Source organism: Carcharodon carcharias, chromosome 14 (assembly GCF_017639515.1).
Source record: "Carcharodon carcharias isolate sCarCar2 chromosome 14, sCarCar2.pri, whole genome shotgun sequence".
Classification (NCBI taxonomy): Eukaryota; Metazoa; Chordata; class Chondrichthyes; order Lamniformes; family Lamnidae; genus Carcharodon; species Carcharodon carcharias.
The window spans coordinates 121,590,795-121,607,782 of NC_054480.1; the positions used below are offsets into that span (position 1 = coordinate 121,590,795).

At 43.9% G+C, this 16,988-nt stretch overlaps 1 protein-coding gene across 1 annotated transcript in view; it reads right to left on the reverse strand.

Moving 5' to 3' along the window:
• Nucleotides 1-10,907: 10,907 nt before the first annotated feature.
• The window catches only part of LOC121287604 (gamma-interferon-inducible lysosomal thiol reductase-like), a 58,216-nt gene continuing 52,135 nt past the window's right edge, over nt 10,908-16,988 (reverse strand). Inside the window, exon 7 of the mRNA XM_041205532.1 lies at nt 10,908-11,094. Within this exon, the coding sequence (XP_041061466.1) occupies nt 11,053-11,094 (42 nt within the window). The 3' untranslated portion in view covers nt 10,908-11,052. The remainder of the gene's footprint in view (nt 11,095-16,988) is intronic.

Genomic DNA, 16,988 nt, shown 5'->3' on the forward strand with positions numbered 1-16,988 from the left:
AACATAGCCCGAACAGTAAACCTAAACCTAACACCTAAACCTAACACCAACCATAAAACTAACCCTTACCCCTAACCCTAACCCCTAAACTTAACCCTAACCCTAAACCTGAAACCTAAACCCTAACACTAACACTAACCCCTAACACCTAACCCTAACCCTAACCATTAGCTCCTTACCTTAAACTAACCCTAACCCTATCACTAACACTAACCCTACCACTGAGCCCTAACCCGTAACCCTAAACCAAACCCTATCCCCAACACCAACCCTAAACCTAACCCTAACCATATCACTAACCCTAACCCAAACGCAGACCCTAGCCTTAACCCTAAACTTAAGCCTAACAGTAACCCTAACCCTAACCCCTAAACCCTAACACATAACCCTAACTCTAACCAAGAACTAATCCTAACCCTAACACTAAACCTATCCCCTACCCATAACCCCTAAAACGAAGCCAAACCCTAAATTCTAATCCTAAACTTAAAATCTAAACCAAACCCTAACTCCTAACCACTAGCCCCTAACACCAAACCCGTAACCTTAACCCTAACCCTAGACCTAACCCTAACCCTAACTCCTAACCCAAACACTAACACTAACCTCTAACCTAATGCAGAGTCACACATCCTCACGCACCCTAACCCCAACCCTAACAGTAACACTAACCCCTAACCACAAACTCAACCGTAATACCAGCCCGAACCCGAACCCTAACCCTAACTCAAACCCTAACCCTGACCCTAACCATAACACTAACTACTGACTCTAACCCTCACAATAAATCCTAACCTTAACGATAACGCCGAACCCTAACCCAAACACTAATGCTAAACCCTAAACCCTAAAAACTAACCCGAACCCTAACCATAAACCTAACCCCTAACCCCAACCATAACCCTAAACACTAACATTAACCCTAAACCCTAACCACTAGCCCTAACCCTAAGCCATAACCCTGAACCACGAAACCTAACTGCTAACCTGAACCCTAAATCCAACTCTAGCCCTAACGCTAATGCAAACCCGAACCCTAACCCTAAACCCTAACCCCTAATCTCTGATTCCTCAACCTAACCAATAACCCTATAACGAAACCGAACCCTAACCTGGAAACTAAGCCTAAACCGAACCATAACCCTCACCCTAACCCTAATCCCTAACCCTAACCCTTAAACCCTAACCGTAACCCTAACCCCAACACCCAACCCTAAAGCTAATATGGAGTCACACACCATCACACTACCTCACCCTAAATCCAACACTAACCATAACTCCTAAACCTTAAATCTAACACCAACCCTAAAACTAACCCTTACCCCTAAATCTAACCCCTAAACTTAACCCTAACCCTAAACTTGGAACCTAAACCCTAAACACTAACACTAAACCTAACCCCTAACGCCAACTCTCACACTGACACTAACCCCTAACCCTAACCCTAACCCCTAACTCCTAACCTTAAACTAACCCTAACCCCTAACCCTAATCATAACACTAACCCTACCACTGACCCCTAAACCGTAACCCTAAACCAAACCCTAACCCCAACACCAACCCTAAACCTAACCCTAACCCTATCACTAACCCTAACCCAAGTGCAGATCCTAGCCTTAACCCTAAACTTAAGCCTAACAGTAACCCTAACCCTAACCCCTAAACCCTAACACATAACCCTAACTCTAACCCAAGATCTAACACTAACCCTAACACTAAACCTATCCCGTAACCATCACCCCTTAAAAGAAGCCAAACCCTAAACCCTAATCCTATAACTAAAATCTAAACCAAACCTAACCCCTAACCACTAGCCCCTAACATCAAAACCGTAACCCTAACCCTAACCCTAGACCTAACCCTAACCCTAACAATAACACTAACCTCTAACCTAGTGCAGAGTCACACGCCCACAGGCACCCTAACCCTAAGCCTAACACTAACCCTAATCCCTAACCATAAACCCAACCGTAATCCCAGCCCCAACCTGAACCCTAACCCTAACTCAAACCCTAACCCTGACCTTAATCATAACACTAACTGACTCTAACCCTCACGCTAAATCCTAACCTTATCCATAACACCTAACACTAACCAAACACTAATGCCAAACCCTAACCCTAACCATAACACCTAACGCCTATCCCCAACCCCAACCCTAACGACTAACATTAACCCTAAACCCTAAGCCCTAGCCCTAACGCTAAGCCATAAACCTGAACCCCGACACCTAACCACTAACCCAAACTCTATACCCAACTCCAGCCCTAACCCTAATGCAAACCCGAACCCTAACCCTTAACCCTAACCCTAGCCGGAAACTCCTAACCCCTAAACCCTAACCCCAATCACATCCCTAACCCTAACCCTAACCCTAACCCTAACCCAAACCTCCAGACCTAACCCTACCCAGAAACTCCTAACCCCTAACCCTAACACTAACCATAACCCGAGACCGCAACCCTAACCCTAACCCAAACTCTAACCCTAAATTTAACCACAACCCCTAACCATAACCGTAACACTAACTGCTAACACCTAACTATACCCGAACCCTAACCCCAACCAAAACCCTAAGCATAATCCTAACCCCAACCGTTAACTCTAACCCTAACACCTAACCCTAAACCCTAACCCGAACCACTAACCCTAACCCTAAACCATAAACCCTAAACCCTAACCCTAACGACTAACATCAACCCTAACCCTAACTCTTAAACATAACGCTAACTCCCAACGCCAAGCCCTAACTCATAACCGCTAACCCTAACCCTAGCCCTAATGCAAACCTGAACCCTATCCCTAACCGTAATCCTAATGGTAACCCTAATCCTAAATCTAACCCTAACACTAGCCCTCACACTAACTCTAACTCTGTTGCATTAAATGGAAGCGTACTCCAAATGCACAAACCCCAACCCCCACACTAATTTCTAACCATGGCGCAAAAGATAATCTTCACTTCAATGCTAACCCTAACCCTAACCATAACTGTAAAACAAATGTAATGCTAATTCACTGACCATAACCTTAACCATAACCCGAACTAATAACCCTAACACTAATCTTAACCATAATGACACTAACCCTGAAGCTAACCTGAACCCTAACCCTTAAACCTAACCCTAACCCCAAACCCTAACCTAAACCCCAACGCGAACCCTAAATCCTAACCCTAACCCTAACCACTAACCCTAACCCTAAACCTAACCCAAAGCCTCATTTTCCCCTAACCCTCACCCTAAACCTCACCCTCACTCTAACCCAAATCCCTAACCCTAAACAGTAACCCTAGTTCTAACCAAAACCCAAGCCCCTAACCATAACCCGGGACGTAACCCCTAACCCCACACCCTAAACCAAACACTGACTCAAATTCCTAACCCTAACCCTGACCTTAACCCTAACCCTAAGCCCTAAACCCTAAAGCTAACATTAACCCTGATCCCTAATCCCTAATCCTACCCCCTAACCCTGACCCTAAACCTAACCCTAACCCTAACCCTAATCGTAGCCATAACCCTAAACCTAACCCTACCCCTAACCGCTAAACACTAACCCTAAACCTAATCCTAAACCCTAACCCTTAACCCAAACACTGGCCCCTAAACCTAAACCTAACACCTAACCCTAACCCCTAACACTAACCCTAACCTTAACCCTAACACTAATCCCTAACCCTAACCCTAATGCCTAACCCTAACCCCAAATCCTAACCCAAACCCTAATCCCTAACAGTAACACTACCGCAAACCCTAACACTAATCCCTAAATCCCAACCCCTAACCCTAACCATAACCATAACCCTAAATGCAAACCCTAACACTAAACCGAACACTAACCCTAAACCCTAACCCGAACTAACACCAAGCCCTAAACTCTAACCCCAACAGTGAACCTAATCTTAATGCACTAACCCTAACCCTGAACCCCTAATCCTAACCCGAAATCTGACCCAAACCATAGCCCCTAAAGCCCAAACCTAACCCTAACACTAACCCTAATCCTAATCCGAAACAATAACCCCAAAACCCCAGCCCTAAACCTAACCCTACTCTCACCATAACCCTAACCCTAACACCTAACCTGTCACCCTAACCCCAACTCCTAATCCCTAACCCTATACACTAAACCCTAAAACCTAAACCACATCCCCTAACCAGTAACCCTGACTATGTCCATGCCCCTAACCATAAGTACTAAACCTGATACCTTAAACTAACTCCCTAACCCTAACCGCTAAGCCTAATCATAAACCCCAACCCCTAACTCTAACAACTAATCCTGACACCTAATCTCTAACGGTCAATCCTTAAAACCCAACCTCAATGCTAACACTAACCCTAACCCCAAACCCCCTAACCCTAATGCTAATATGAACACCTAACCCCTAATCCTTACACTAATTCTAACCCTCTCACCTAACCCTAACCATTAACCCCTAACCCTAACCCTAACCCCAACCAAAATCCCTAACCTGTAACCCCCAACACATAACTCGAATCGCTGATCCTAACCCTAGCCCTGATCACCCCTAACGCTAGTCACAATGATAACCCTAAGCCCCAAGCCTAACCCTCAGCCACAAGAATAAGTCCAGCACAATCCTAATCTCCAACCCTAACCCTAAGACAAATACTGGATCCGGACCTTGGCCTTGACCCTAAAGCCTCATGCCTAGCCCCTAAACCCGAACTGTAAACTTTTTCCCCAAGCCATAAACCCTACTTCCAAACCCCTAACCCTAACCTACCCTAATGCCCTTACCTAAATCCAAGCCCTACTGCCCTAACCTTAACCTTAGCCCTTAACCTAAACCTAACCCTAATACCCAAACCCCAACCCTAATACCCAAACCTTAATCCTAACACTAATCCTAACCCCTAACCATGACCCTAATCCTCACCCTCATACTAACTCTAACACTGTTGCATTAAAAAGAAGCGTACTCCAAATGCTCTAACCCTAACCCCCACCCTAATTTCTAACCATAGCCCAAACCATTATCCTCACTCCAATCCTAATCCTAACCCTAACGCATTCACCATAACCCCAGCCTAAATGCTGTAACCCAAACCCTAAAGCAAACTTAACCCTAATGCACTGACTTTAACCTTAACCCAAACCCTAACCCCTATCCCTGACCTTAATCCTAACACCTAACCACTATCACTAACCCATAACACTTTCTTTAAATCTAACCCTAGCCCTATCACTAACCCTAGTCCTAGACCCAGCCCAAACCTTAGCCTTGGGCTTAGTCCTAGCCCTAATCCTAGCCCAATCCCTAACCCATAACCCGAACCCTAATACTATCGCCAACCCTTGCTCTAACCCTAACTCCAAACCACAACCCTAACCCTGATCCTAATCCTACCCCTAACCGTAGCCGCAATCCTAACACTAACCCTAACCCAAACCCTAAACTTTACCCTAACCCCAAACCCCTAACCCTAACCCTAACCCTAACCCTAAACATATCCCTAAGTCTCAACCGGACCCTGACGCTGACTCTGACCCTGAACCTGACCCTGAACTTGACCCTGAATCTGACCCTAACCCTGAACCTCAATCTGGCCCAGACCCTGAACCTAACCCTGACTCTGACCCTAGCCCTGTGCCTTACCCTAACCCACAGCCTAACGCCAACACTAACCCTAATGCTAACCTTAATCCTAACCCTACTAACCCCAAACCTAACCCTAACCAGTAACCCTCAGATCAAACCTAACACAACCGTAATCCGTAACTCTTCCCTAAGACAAATACCAGACCTGGACCCTGACCCTAATCCTGAAGCCACATGCCTAGCCCCTGACCGCTAACCATAACCTTAATCCCTAAGCCATAACCCCTAAATCCTAAACCTAACCCTAACCTAATGCCCTAAGACTAACCCAAACTCTAATAACCTACCCCAGCCGTAACACTAACCCTAATCCCTAACCATGACTATAACACTCACCCTCACTCTAACTCTAAACCTGATGCCTTAAACCTAACCCTACCCCAATTGCACCAACCCTAAACCTCATCCTAATTTCTAACCATAACCCTAACCCTCATCCTCACTCCAATCGTAATCCTAACCCCAATGCATTCACCCTAGCCCCAAACAAATGCTTTAACCCTAACCCAAAAGCAAACCTAACACCAATGCACTGACCTTAAGCATAACATTAACACCTATCCCTAAACTTAATATTAACCCCTAACCCCTATCCATAACCTGCAACATGATCCTTCAACCTAACCGGAACACTAACCCTAATCCCTAACTCTAACACTAAACCCTAACCCTAACCCTAAGCCTAGCCCTAACCTGAACCATAACTATGATCCTAATCAAAATGATCCTAACTCTAAACCTATCCCTGAAGACCCTAAATGTCACCCTAGCACAAACCCTAACCTCTCACCCCTAACCCTAACCCTAACCCTAAGGCCAGCCCTAACCTGAACCATAACTATGATCCTAATCATAATGACCCTAACCCTAAACCTATCCCTGAAGACACTAACTGTCACCCTAGCACAAACCCTAACCTCTCACCCATAAACCTAACCTTACCCCTAACCCTAACCCGAACCAAAACCTAACCAATGCCAAAACATAACCCTAACGTAACCCTAACCCTAACCCAAACATCAACCCTAACCCTAATCCTAAACACTAACCCCTAACCCCTAACCCTAACCCTAACCCTAACTCCAACCCTAACCAATAACCCTAAGGTCAAACCTAACACAACACTAATACCGAACCCATCCCTAAGACAAATACCGGACCTGGACCCTGACCCTGATCCTGAAGCCTCATGCCTAGACCCTAACCCCTAACCGTAACCGAAGACATAACCACTAATTCCTAACCCTAACCCTAACCCAAATACTACTGACCTAACCTTAGCCCTTAAACTAATGCCCTAACCTTAACCACAGCTCTAATGTCCTGAGCCTAACCCTAACCCTAATGCCATAACCCTAACCGTAACAGTAATCCTAACTCCCAAACATGACTTTAACCTTCACCCTCACTCTAACTCTAAATCTAACTCTGATGCCTTAAACCTAACCCATACCACACATGCACTAACCTTAAACCTCATCCTAATTTCTAGCCATAATCCTAACCTTCATCCTCCCTCCAATCCTAATCCTAACCCTAATGAATTCACCCTAGCCATATCCCAAATGCTCTAACACTAACCCTAAAGCAAATGTAACACCAATGCACTGACCTTAACCATAACCCGAGCACTAACACCAATCTCTAACCTTAATCCTAACCCTTAACACCCATGCCTAACCTGTAACACGATCCTTAAACCTAACCCTAACCCTAACCTGACCCTAACCCTAACCCTAACACCACGCCCTAACCCTAACCCTAGCCCATAAACCTAACTCGTAACTATAATACAAACCCCAACAATAACCCTAACCCTAACCTTAAACCCTAACCCTAACCCTAAACCTATCCCTGCAGGCCCTAACCCTCACCTTAACACAAACCCTAACCTCTAACGCCTAAACCTAATCCTAACCAAAGCCTAACCCATAACGTCAAAACATAACCCTAACCCTAAGCCTGACACTAACCCTAACCCTAATCCTAAACACTAAACTCTGAACCCATACCCTAACCCTAAACTTGACCCTTACCACTAGCCCTAACCCTAAGCCCTAAACCCTAACCCCTTAGCCCTAAACACTAAACCCCTTCCCCTAACCACTAAACCTGACCATATCCATAAACCTAGCATGAAATGCTAAACACGGAACCCTAAACCTACCCCCTAACCCCGAACACCTAAGTCTAAACATAACCTTAACCCCTAACCCTAACCCTAACACCAAACCCCAAACCCTGTTAATCCCTAACCCCCAAACCCCAATGCTAACCCTAACCCTAATCCTAACCCCCTAGCCCCTAACCCTAACAATAATCCTAACCCTAGCCACTAACCCTAACCCTTAGCCCCTAACCCTAACACCTAATGCTAAACCCTAAATCTAACTCTAACCCTAACCCTTAACACCTAACCCTAAACCTAACATTAACCTCTAATCACTAATCCTAATGCTAACCCTTATCCCCTAAACCTAACCCTTAACCCTTAAACCAAACACCGAACCCTAATCCTTAGCCTCTAACCCTAACCCTAACCCCTAGCCCCTAACCCTAACACTAATCCTAACCCTAGCCACTAACCCTAACCGTTAATGCCTAACCTTAACCAGTAACCCTAACCACTAATCCTAACCGCTAAAGCTAAACCCTAAACCTAACCCTAACCCTAATCCTTAACACCAAACCCTAACCCTAACATTAACCTCTAATCACTAATCCTAATGCTAACCCTTATCCCCTAAACCTAACCCTTAACCCTTAAACCAAACACCGAACCCTAATCCTTAGCCTCTAACCCTAACCCTAACCCAAACATTAACCCTTAAGCCCTAATCCTAACCCTAAACCCTTAACCCTAACCCTAACCCGAACCCGAACCCGCACCCTGAACCTGATCCTGACCCTGATCCTGACCCGGACCCTGACATGAACCCAAAACCTGTCCCTAACCTCCAAACCCTAACCACAACTGAAACCCTAACCTGTAACCACAAACACCTAACCCTAACTACTGATCTCAATCCTAATCCTCAACCATTAACCCTAGCCCTAACCCACCCTAATCATAATAGTAACCCTAAACCCTAACATTAACCCCTAGACCTAAGACTAGACCCAGCACAACCCTCACCCCAAACCCTAATACTAAGACAAACACCGGACCTGGACCCTGGCCCTGACGCTAAAGCCTCACGCCTAGTCCCTAAACCTGAACTGTAACGTTAATCCCTAAGACATAACGTCTAATTCCTAACCCCCAACCCTAACCCTTATCCCTTATCCCTAATCCTAAACCCTCAACCCTAACGCTAATCCTTACCCGAACACAAACCCAAACCCGCACCCTGAACCTGACCCTGACCCTGACCCGGACCCTGACACGAACCCGAAACCTGTCCCTAATCTCTAACCCCTAACCCCAACCGAAACCCTAATCTGTAACCCATAACATCTAAACCTAATCGCTGATCCTCACCCTAACCCTGAACCATTAACACTAAACCTAACCCACCCTAACCCATAACCTTAATCATAATAGCAAACCTAAATCCTAATCCTAACCCCTAACCCAAGGACTAAACCCAGCACAACCCTAACCCCAAACCCTAACCCTAATTCAAACACCGGACCTGGACATTGGCCCTGACCCTAAAGCCTCACGCCTAGCCCCTAAACCCAAACTATAACCTTAGTCCCTAAACCATAACCCCTAATGCCTAACCCCTAACCCTAACATACCCTAATGCCCTTACCCTAACCCGAGCCCTACTGCCCTAACCTTAACCCTTAACCTAATGCCCTAACCCTAAACATAATCCTAATACCCTAACCCTAACCCTAATCCTAATACCCTAACACTAACCCTAAACCCTAACCGTGACCCTAGCCTTCAACCTCACATTAACTCTAAGCCTGATGCATTAAACCTAGCCCTACTCAAAATGTACTAACCCTAACCCTCACCCTAATTTCTAACTATAACCCTAACCCTCATCCTCACTCCAATCCTAATCCTAAACCCACTGCATTCATCCTAACCTCAGCCCAAATGCTCTAAGCCAAACCCTAAAGCAAACCTAACCCTAATGCACTGACCTTAACCTTAATCTGAACCCTAACCCCTATCCCTAACCTTAACCCTAACTCCAAACCCCTATCCCTAACCCATAATACTATCCTTAAATCTAACCCTAGCCTTATCCCTAACCCTAATCCTAAACCTAACCCTAACCTTAGACCTGGCCTTAGTCCTAGCCCTAGCCCTAATCATAGCCCTAGCCCTAACCTCTAACTCTGACCCTAATCCTATCTCCAACCCTTAATCTAACCCTAACACCTAACCCCAACCCCTAATCCTAATCCTATCCTAACCCTTAACCCATTTTCCAGACCATCCTTGCCATTTTGCTTGGTCTATTATTCATGAACATTAATGTCTCCTATAATTATTATATTGCCTTTATTCAAGCTCCAATTATTCCTTGCTTTTTGCACTGTCCCGTGGTGTAACTACTGTTAGGCATCTGTAAATTACTCCCACCAGTGTTCCTAACCCTCATTATTCCTGATCACCATCTATGCTGATCCTACTTCCTGATTTTGGAGCCAAGATCCTTTCTCACTACTGTCCTTATGACATACTTTACAATAAGGGCTATTTCTCCTCCTTTTCCAATCTGTCTGCTTTTAAATATGGCTTGTGTAGGCATGTAGGATCTCCCAGATGTCCACAGAAGTTGTGAGGAAATTTAAGAATGAAATTAGTCTTGTGAGACAACACTAAACAGGCACCAGCAAATCAGTTGCCCATTTTACTTCTGCCTAATTTCATGATTTCAATGGAAATGTAGATCAAGCTGATTGTAAAACAGATACCCTTATCTGTATCCAATTCCTTTATGTGTTTATGTGTGTGTTTGCATGTGTGAGACTGAGTGTGAGGTATTGCATTAATTTGAGGTAAGTGTGTGAGAATAAATAGCCTTCTTTATTTAAAATTCATGAAAGCTTGCTTCTGAATTATTTAATCGGAATGCACAATCCAAGGGCATGAAGAGACACACCTCTTTCCATACAAAACACACTGATTGTGGGCAGAGAGAGCACATACATTCTGCCAGTGACATCACCAAGGCATGTGACAACACTTTGTTCTTTATGCAGTCAACAGATTATGTTCAGTTGCAGAATACAAGTTCATGAATGCATAGAAATCTGGCAAATTGAACTAAAGGCATGGAAACTATGTTAGATTTGAGAAGGTTTGGACTCAAATAATTTTGTGGAACTATGTATAGAATCTGGTTTGTAGAACATAGCACAAAATTCTGACAGAGCTGCAGAATCATGAAAGAGAAATGACACCCATCATAAAATGCTCATACTCGACAGTGCAGCAATATTTCCATTTTTGAGAATTATATTGAGATGTCCTCTCTCAGGTCACAGGCCTCATGACCCTATTGAACAAGAAACAGTGCAAAGACACTTGATCAACACAAATAAAAGTAGATGCAATAATTTCCACAGGTACTGTCCTGATCAACACTTACTTCACATTTTAACGGATGGAGATTCCAGAGTTGTTTCTCCACAGTGGAAGTGTGGTATAGCTGGGCTCTGGTGCACTGAAAGAAGGCAAGAGATCCTGTCCTTATCCCAAAGATGGGTCGGTTAAAGAATAGTCGCTGCCTTTAAGGGCGTTTCAGAGGCACCATGTTCATGGAAGCTAGTAAAGAATCCTGACACTGTGACAAACTGACTCTGACTTCCTTTCAGGACAAAGACCCTCTCGTAATAAAGGCTTGGTGCAGCAAAGAGAGCATCTAAGCCACTCATCTATATTAGGCAGAGCAACGGCCCAAACACTGGTCTCTGGGGAACTCCACTACAAACTTCTTCCAGTCTGAAAAACATTCAATAACAACTACTGTCTGTTTCCTGTCACTCAGGCAAGTTTGTACCCATGTTGCTGCTGTGGCTTTTATAGCATGAGCTGTAACTTTGCTCACAAGTCTGTTGCATAGCATTACATCAAATGTCTTTTGGATGTCTATGCACACATCAACAGCATTGCCCTCATCAACCCTCCCTGTTACCTCTTCAAAAACCCCAGCAAGTTGGTTAAACACTTATTTATCTCTTAAGAAATCCATGCAGACTTTGCTTAATTAACCTGTATTTGTCCATATGACTATTAATTTTCTCCTTAATTATTGTTTCCAGAAGTTTCCCCATCCCTGAAGTTAAACCGCCTGCCCTGCAGTTGCTCGGCTTTTCTTTTTTGAACAAGGATGTAATGTTTGCAATTCTCCAGTCCTCTGGCACCACCCCTGAGTCTAAGGAAGACTGAAAAATGATGGCTGGTGCCTCTGCAATTTCCACTGCCACTTCCTTCAGTATCCTTGGATGAATCTCATCCAGTCCTGTTGCCTTCTCAACTTTTAAGTATACATAGCCTATCTAATGCCTCCTCCTTATTAATTTTATACCCATCGAATGTCTGAATTACCTCTTCCTTCACCACGGCCTGGGTAACATCTTCCTCGATAAGGGCACATGCAAAGTATTCATTTAATAACTCAGCTATGGTCCTCTGCCTCCATGTGTAAATCATCACTTTTGTCCTGAATCAGCCCGACTCCTTCTTTTAACATCTTTTCACTATTCATGTGCCTAAAGAAGACTTTGGGATTCCTTTTTATGTTGGCTGCTAGTCTCTTTTCATTTTCCCTTTTTGCTTCTCTTATTTGCCCTTTCATCTCCCTCTGGGTCTCAGTTGTAGTGCCCACCTGACACCTGTCATAAGCACACTTTTTCTTCCCTATCTTTATTTCTATTTCTTTGTCATCCAGGGAGCTCTGGGTTTGTTTGGCCTACCTTTCCTCTTCAAGAGAATATACTTTGACTGTGCCTGAACTTTCTGTTCTTTGAAGGTTCTTTTCCCTTTCCTAACTTTCCTGTTCAGCTACTGTTTTTCCTGCCAACCTTGATTCCATTTTATTAGGCCCAGGTCTCATCTTACCCTGTTGAAGTTGGTTTTCTCCCAGTTAATTATTCTTATTTTAGATTGTTCTTTATCTGTTTCCATAGTCAACCTAAACCTTATGATACAATGATTGCTGTCCCTAAATGTTCTCTTACTGGCACTTGATCTACTTGGCCCATTTCAATCCCAAGAACCAGGTTTGCAGTGCCTCCTTTCTCACTGAACTGGAAACATTATGCTGTAGAAAACTTTCTTAAGCACACTCAAGGAACTCTTGCCCTTCTCTGCCCTTTAGACTACTACTATCCCAGTCTATAGTCAGATAATTAAAGTCCCCCATTATTACTGCCCTATAATTTTTGCACGTCTCTAATTCCCTTCCAGATTTGTTCCCCTACATCTTTCTCACTAGTTGGCGGCCTATAGGCTACACTGGGCAATGTAATTGCACTTTTTTGTTTCTTATCTCTGGCCACATAGATTTTGTCTTTGACTCCTTGGAACATCCTCTTTCTTCAGCACTGCAATGTTCTAATTAATACTGCCTACCTTCCCCTTTTTTTCCTCTTTCTTAACTTTCCTGAACACCTTGTATCTAGGGTTATTTAGCACCCAGTCCTGCTCTTCTTTGAGCCAGGTCTCTGTATTAGCCACAACATGATATTTGCACATGTCAATCTGTGCCTGTAACTCACCAATCTTATTTACCATACTTTGTGCATTTACATACATGCACAGTGATCCTGATTTAGGTTTCATTACTTTCTCCTTTACTCCAACCTCATCTATTATTTTACTATTTCTTATTCTAGTGCTATTTCCCATATCCTGCCAATGTAGGAACAAAGGAAAACGCTCCACAAGGAACTCAGTCCTCGTTCTATTTAGGTACAACCCATCTCCCATCTCCCCCAGAACTGGTCCCAAAGCCACAGGAATCTAAAGCCTTCCCCCTTGCACCATCTTTCCGGCCACATATTCATCTGCTTTATCTTTCTATTTCTATACTCACTTTTGTGTGGTATTGGGAATAATCCAGAGATTTCTACTTTTGAAATCGTGCATGCTAATTTCCTACCTAGTTCCTTGAATTTTGACTGCAGGGCCATTTCTCTCTTTCTGCCTATGTCGTTTGTACCAGTATGGACTACGAACACTGGCTGTTTACCCTCCCCTCCTCAGGGTGCTCTGCAGCCATTCAGTGACATCCTTGACCTTGGCACCAAAGAGGCAATACATGATCCTGGATTCACATCTGCAGCCACAGAAATGTTTATCCATCCCTCTAATTATCAAACACCTATTACAATTGTTCTTCCAGCCTTCCTTGTACCCTCCTGTACAGCTGAGCCACCCGTCGTGCCATGAACCTGGCTCTGGCTGCACTCCCCAGACGAACCATCAGTATTCAGAACGAAATACAGCTTGCAAGTGGGATGCACTCAGGGGACCCCTGCACTATTTGCCTGTTTCTTTTTGACTGTATAGTGGTCACCCATCTTCTCTCTCCTTACATGCTCTTAAGGTCTGGGGTGACCACATCTATAAATGTGCTTTTCACATAGTTCTCAACCTCATGGATGCAAGGCAGTGACACCAGCTGCTGATCAAGTTCTGAAAACCAGAGCTCAAGTTGACACTTACTGCACTAATGGTTTTGTAGCGTCCTGGAGTTCCCACATAGCACAGGATGTGTACTCTTGAGTTGGAGCAGCCCTGCCATTTCACTAGTTATTAACTAATAACTTTGTTACTGCTCATAAACCTTACTACTGGTAACAAACCTTTCCAATACCTATAAACCTTTACCAATACTAATATACCTTTCCACCATTAATAAACCTTACTAATGCTTATGAAGCATAATAATACAGTATACCTTGCTAATGGCAATAAGCCTTATTTAAAAATAAAAGGTAAGATTCACCAGCTACTCACTTGTTACTTTTCATTAATAGTTAATATTTTTAACATTTGTTAAATTCCCAGTTGTTTATACTCAGTCCCTAAGAAACACTACTCACCACATAATCACTTTATGACTTTCCTGTGATGTCACAGCTTGATTTTTTTTTTCATACCTGACATTCTCCTGCAGCTGTAACAGCCCAGCTCCTGCCTCCACTTCCAACTCTGTCTTCAGGTGAATAAAAGGTTGCTGAGCCGGGCTCTCAATTTATTCTCTCCCTCAGGTCTAGACAGGTCCACCCCTGCCTCTGTCCCAACTCCGTCTTCAGGTAACTGTTAGAAAGTGATTCACCTGAACACAGGCCCCAGCACAGTTCAGATGAAGACCACCCCAATAATACAGCTCCACTCCCACTTTCCCCAATACTGTTCCTCTGCCCCATGAATTGAAGCCCATTTTTCCCACACTAGTCTCTGAGCCACTCTTTCATTTCTCTAATCTTATTTACCCTACACCAATTTGCTGAAGGCTCAGGTAAGAATCCAGAGATTTTTACCTTTGAGGTTCTGCTTTTTAATTTAGCCCCTAGCTGCTCAAAATCCCTAAGCAGAATCTCCTTCCTAGTCCCATCAATGCCTTGATACTACATGGATCACGAACACTGGATCCTCCTACTTCTCATCTAAGTTCCTCTCCAGCCCTGAGCAGATGTCCTGAACTCTGGCATCGGGCAGTCATCACAGCCTTCTAGACTCTCGCTCTTGGCTGCAGAGAACTGTGTCTATCCCCTGATTATACTTTCCCCAACTACCACTACAGTGCTATTTACTCCCCCTACTTGAATGTCTTCCTGTACGATGGTGCCATGTTCAGTTTGCTCATCCACACTACAACCTCTGTTCTCATCTATACAAGCTGCAAGAATCTCAAACCTGTTGGGCAATAGCAAAGGCTGAGGCTCCTCCACTTCCACCTTCTCAATCCCTCTACCTGTCTCACTCACAGTCATACCCTCCTGTCCCTGACCACAGACCAAATCAAAAGACCCTATCCTAAGGGGTGTGACTGCCTTCAGGAACAAAGTGTCCAGGTAACCTCCCCCCTCTCTGATGCAACACAGTGTCTGTAGCTTGTCCTCCAGCTCATTGGCTCTGAGTTGAAGTTCCTTGAACTGCAGACTCTTACTGCAGATGTGGTTGCCATGGATCACTCTGGTGTCCATCAGCCCCACATAGTGTAGCTGCAGCATATCTTCTGCCTTTCATTGTGTTTTAATTAGCTACTTAATCATTTTCTTAATGCCTCTCCTCACCACTGCTTAATACACGAATTTAAACCTTAGTAATACAATAAAGCTTACCACTTTAAAATAAAGCTATAAATTCACCAGCTTGTTACTTCCCTTCTGCTTATGTCACTTAATTAATTATAAGGCAGCTACTTAAGTGATACTCATTTTTAATTTTTTACAAAACGTTCAGCTATTTACTGGCATTCCACAAACAACAATTGCTCACCAAATAAGCAATCTATGATTTTCTTATGATGTCACTATTTAATTTATTTTTCAAACACAGTCAGTTCCTGAAGGCACCCGATTCTAGGTGCTTCCACGCAGGTCCATTCCTCTCTGCTCCCTGAAGGTAAGTGAAGCACCTGCTAGTACTGATGCCAGTGCCCCATAAATCAAAACCTATTTCTTCCACACCAACCTTGGAGCCACACATTCAACCTAAACCTTATGATACAATGATTGTTGTCCCTTAAATATTCTCCTTCTGACACCTATTCCACTTGGCCGACCTCATTCCCGAGAGCCAAGCAGGGCTTCCTTTTTTGTTGGACTAAAAACATGCTGCTGTAGAAAACTTTACTAAATTCACTCTAGGAACTCTTTCCCCTCTCTGCCCTTTACACTACTACTACCTCAGTCTATATTTGGATAATTAAAGTCCCCCAGTATAATTCTTGTGCCTCTCTCCAATATCTTTGCAAATGCAGTTCCTCTACAACTTTTCCACTAATTGATGGTCTGTAGACTACATCAAGCAATGTAATTACATCTTCTTTGTTCCTTATCTCTAGCCAAATAGACTCTGGTTTTGACCTCTCTCCAGCACAGCAATGTTCTCTTTAATCAGTACTACAATCCCTCCCCCTTTTCTTCCTTTCCTCCCTTTCCTGAAGACCTTGTGTTCAGGAATATTTGACATCCAGTCCTGCCCTTCTTTGAGCCAGGACTTTGTTATAGTCACAATGTCATATTCTGGCGTCGATCTTAAGCCCCGATTTTAATCGCTCCACCTTTGGGGGCTGTGTCTCCAGTTGCCTAAGCCCCAAACTCTGGAATACTACACTTCTCCGCCTCTCAACCTCACTTTCCACCTTTTAGGCACTCCATAAAACTTAACTCTTTGACCAAGCTTTTGACATCTCTCTTGTGTTTCAGTGTTGTG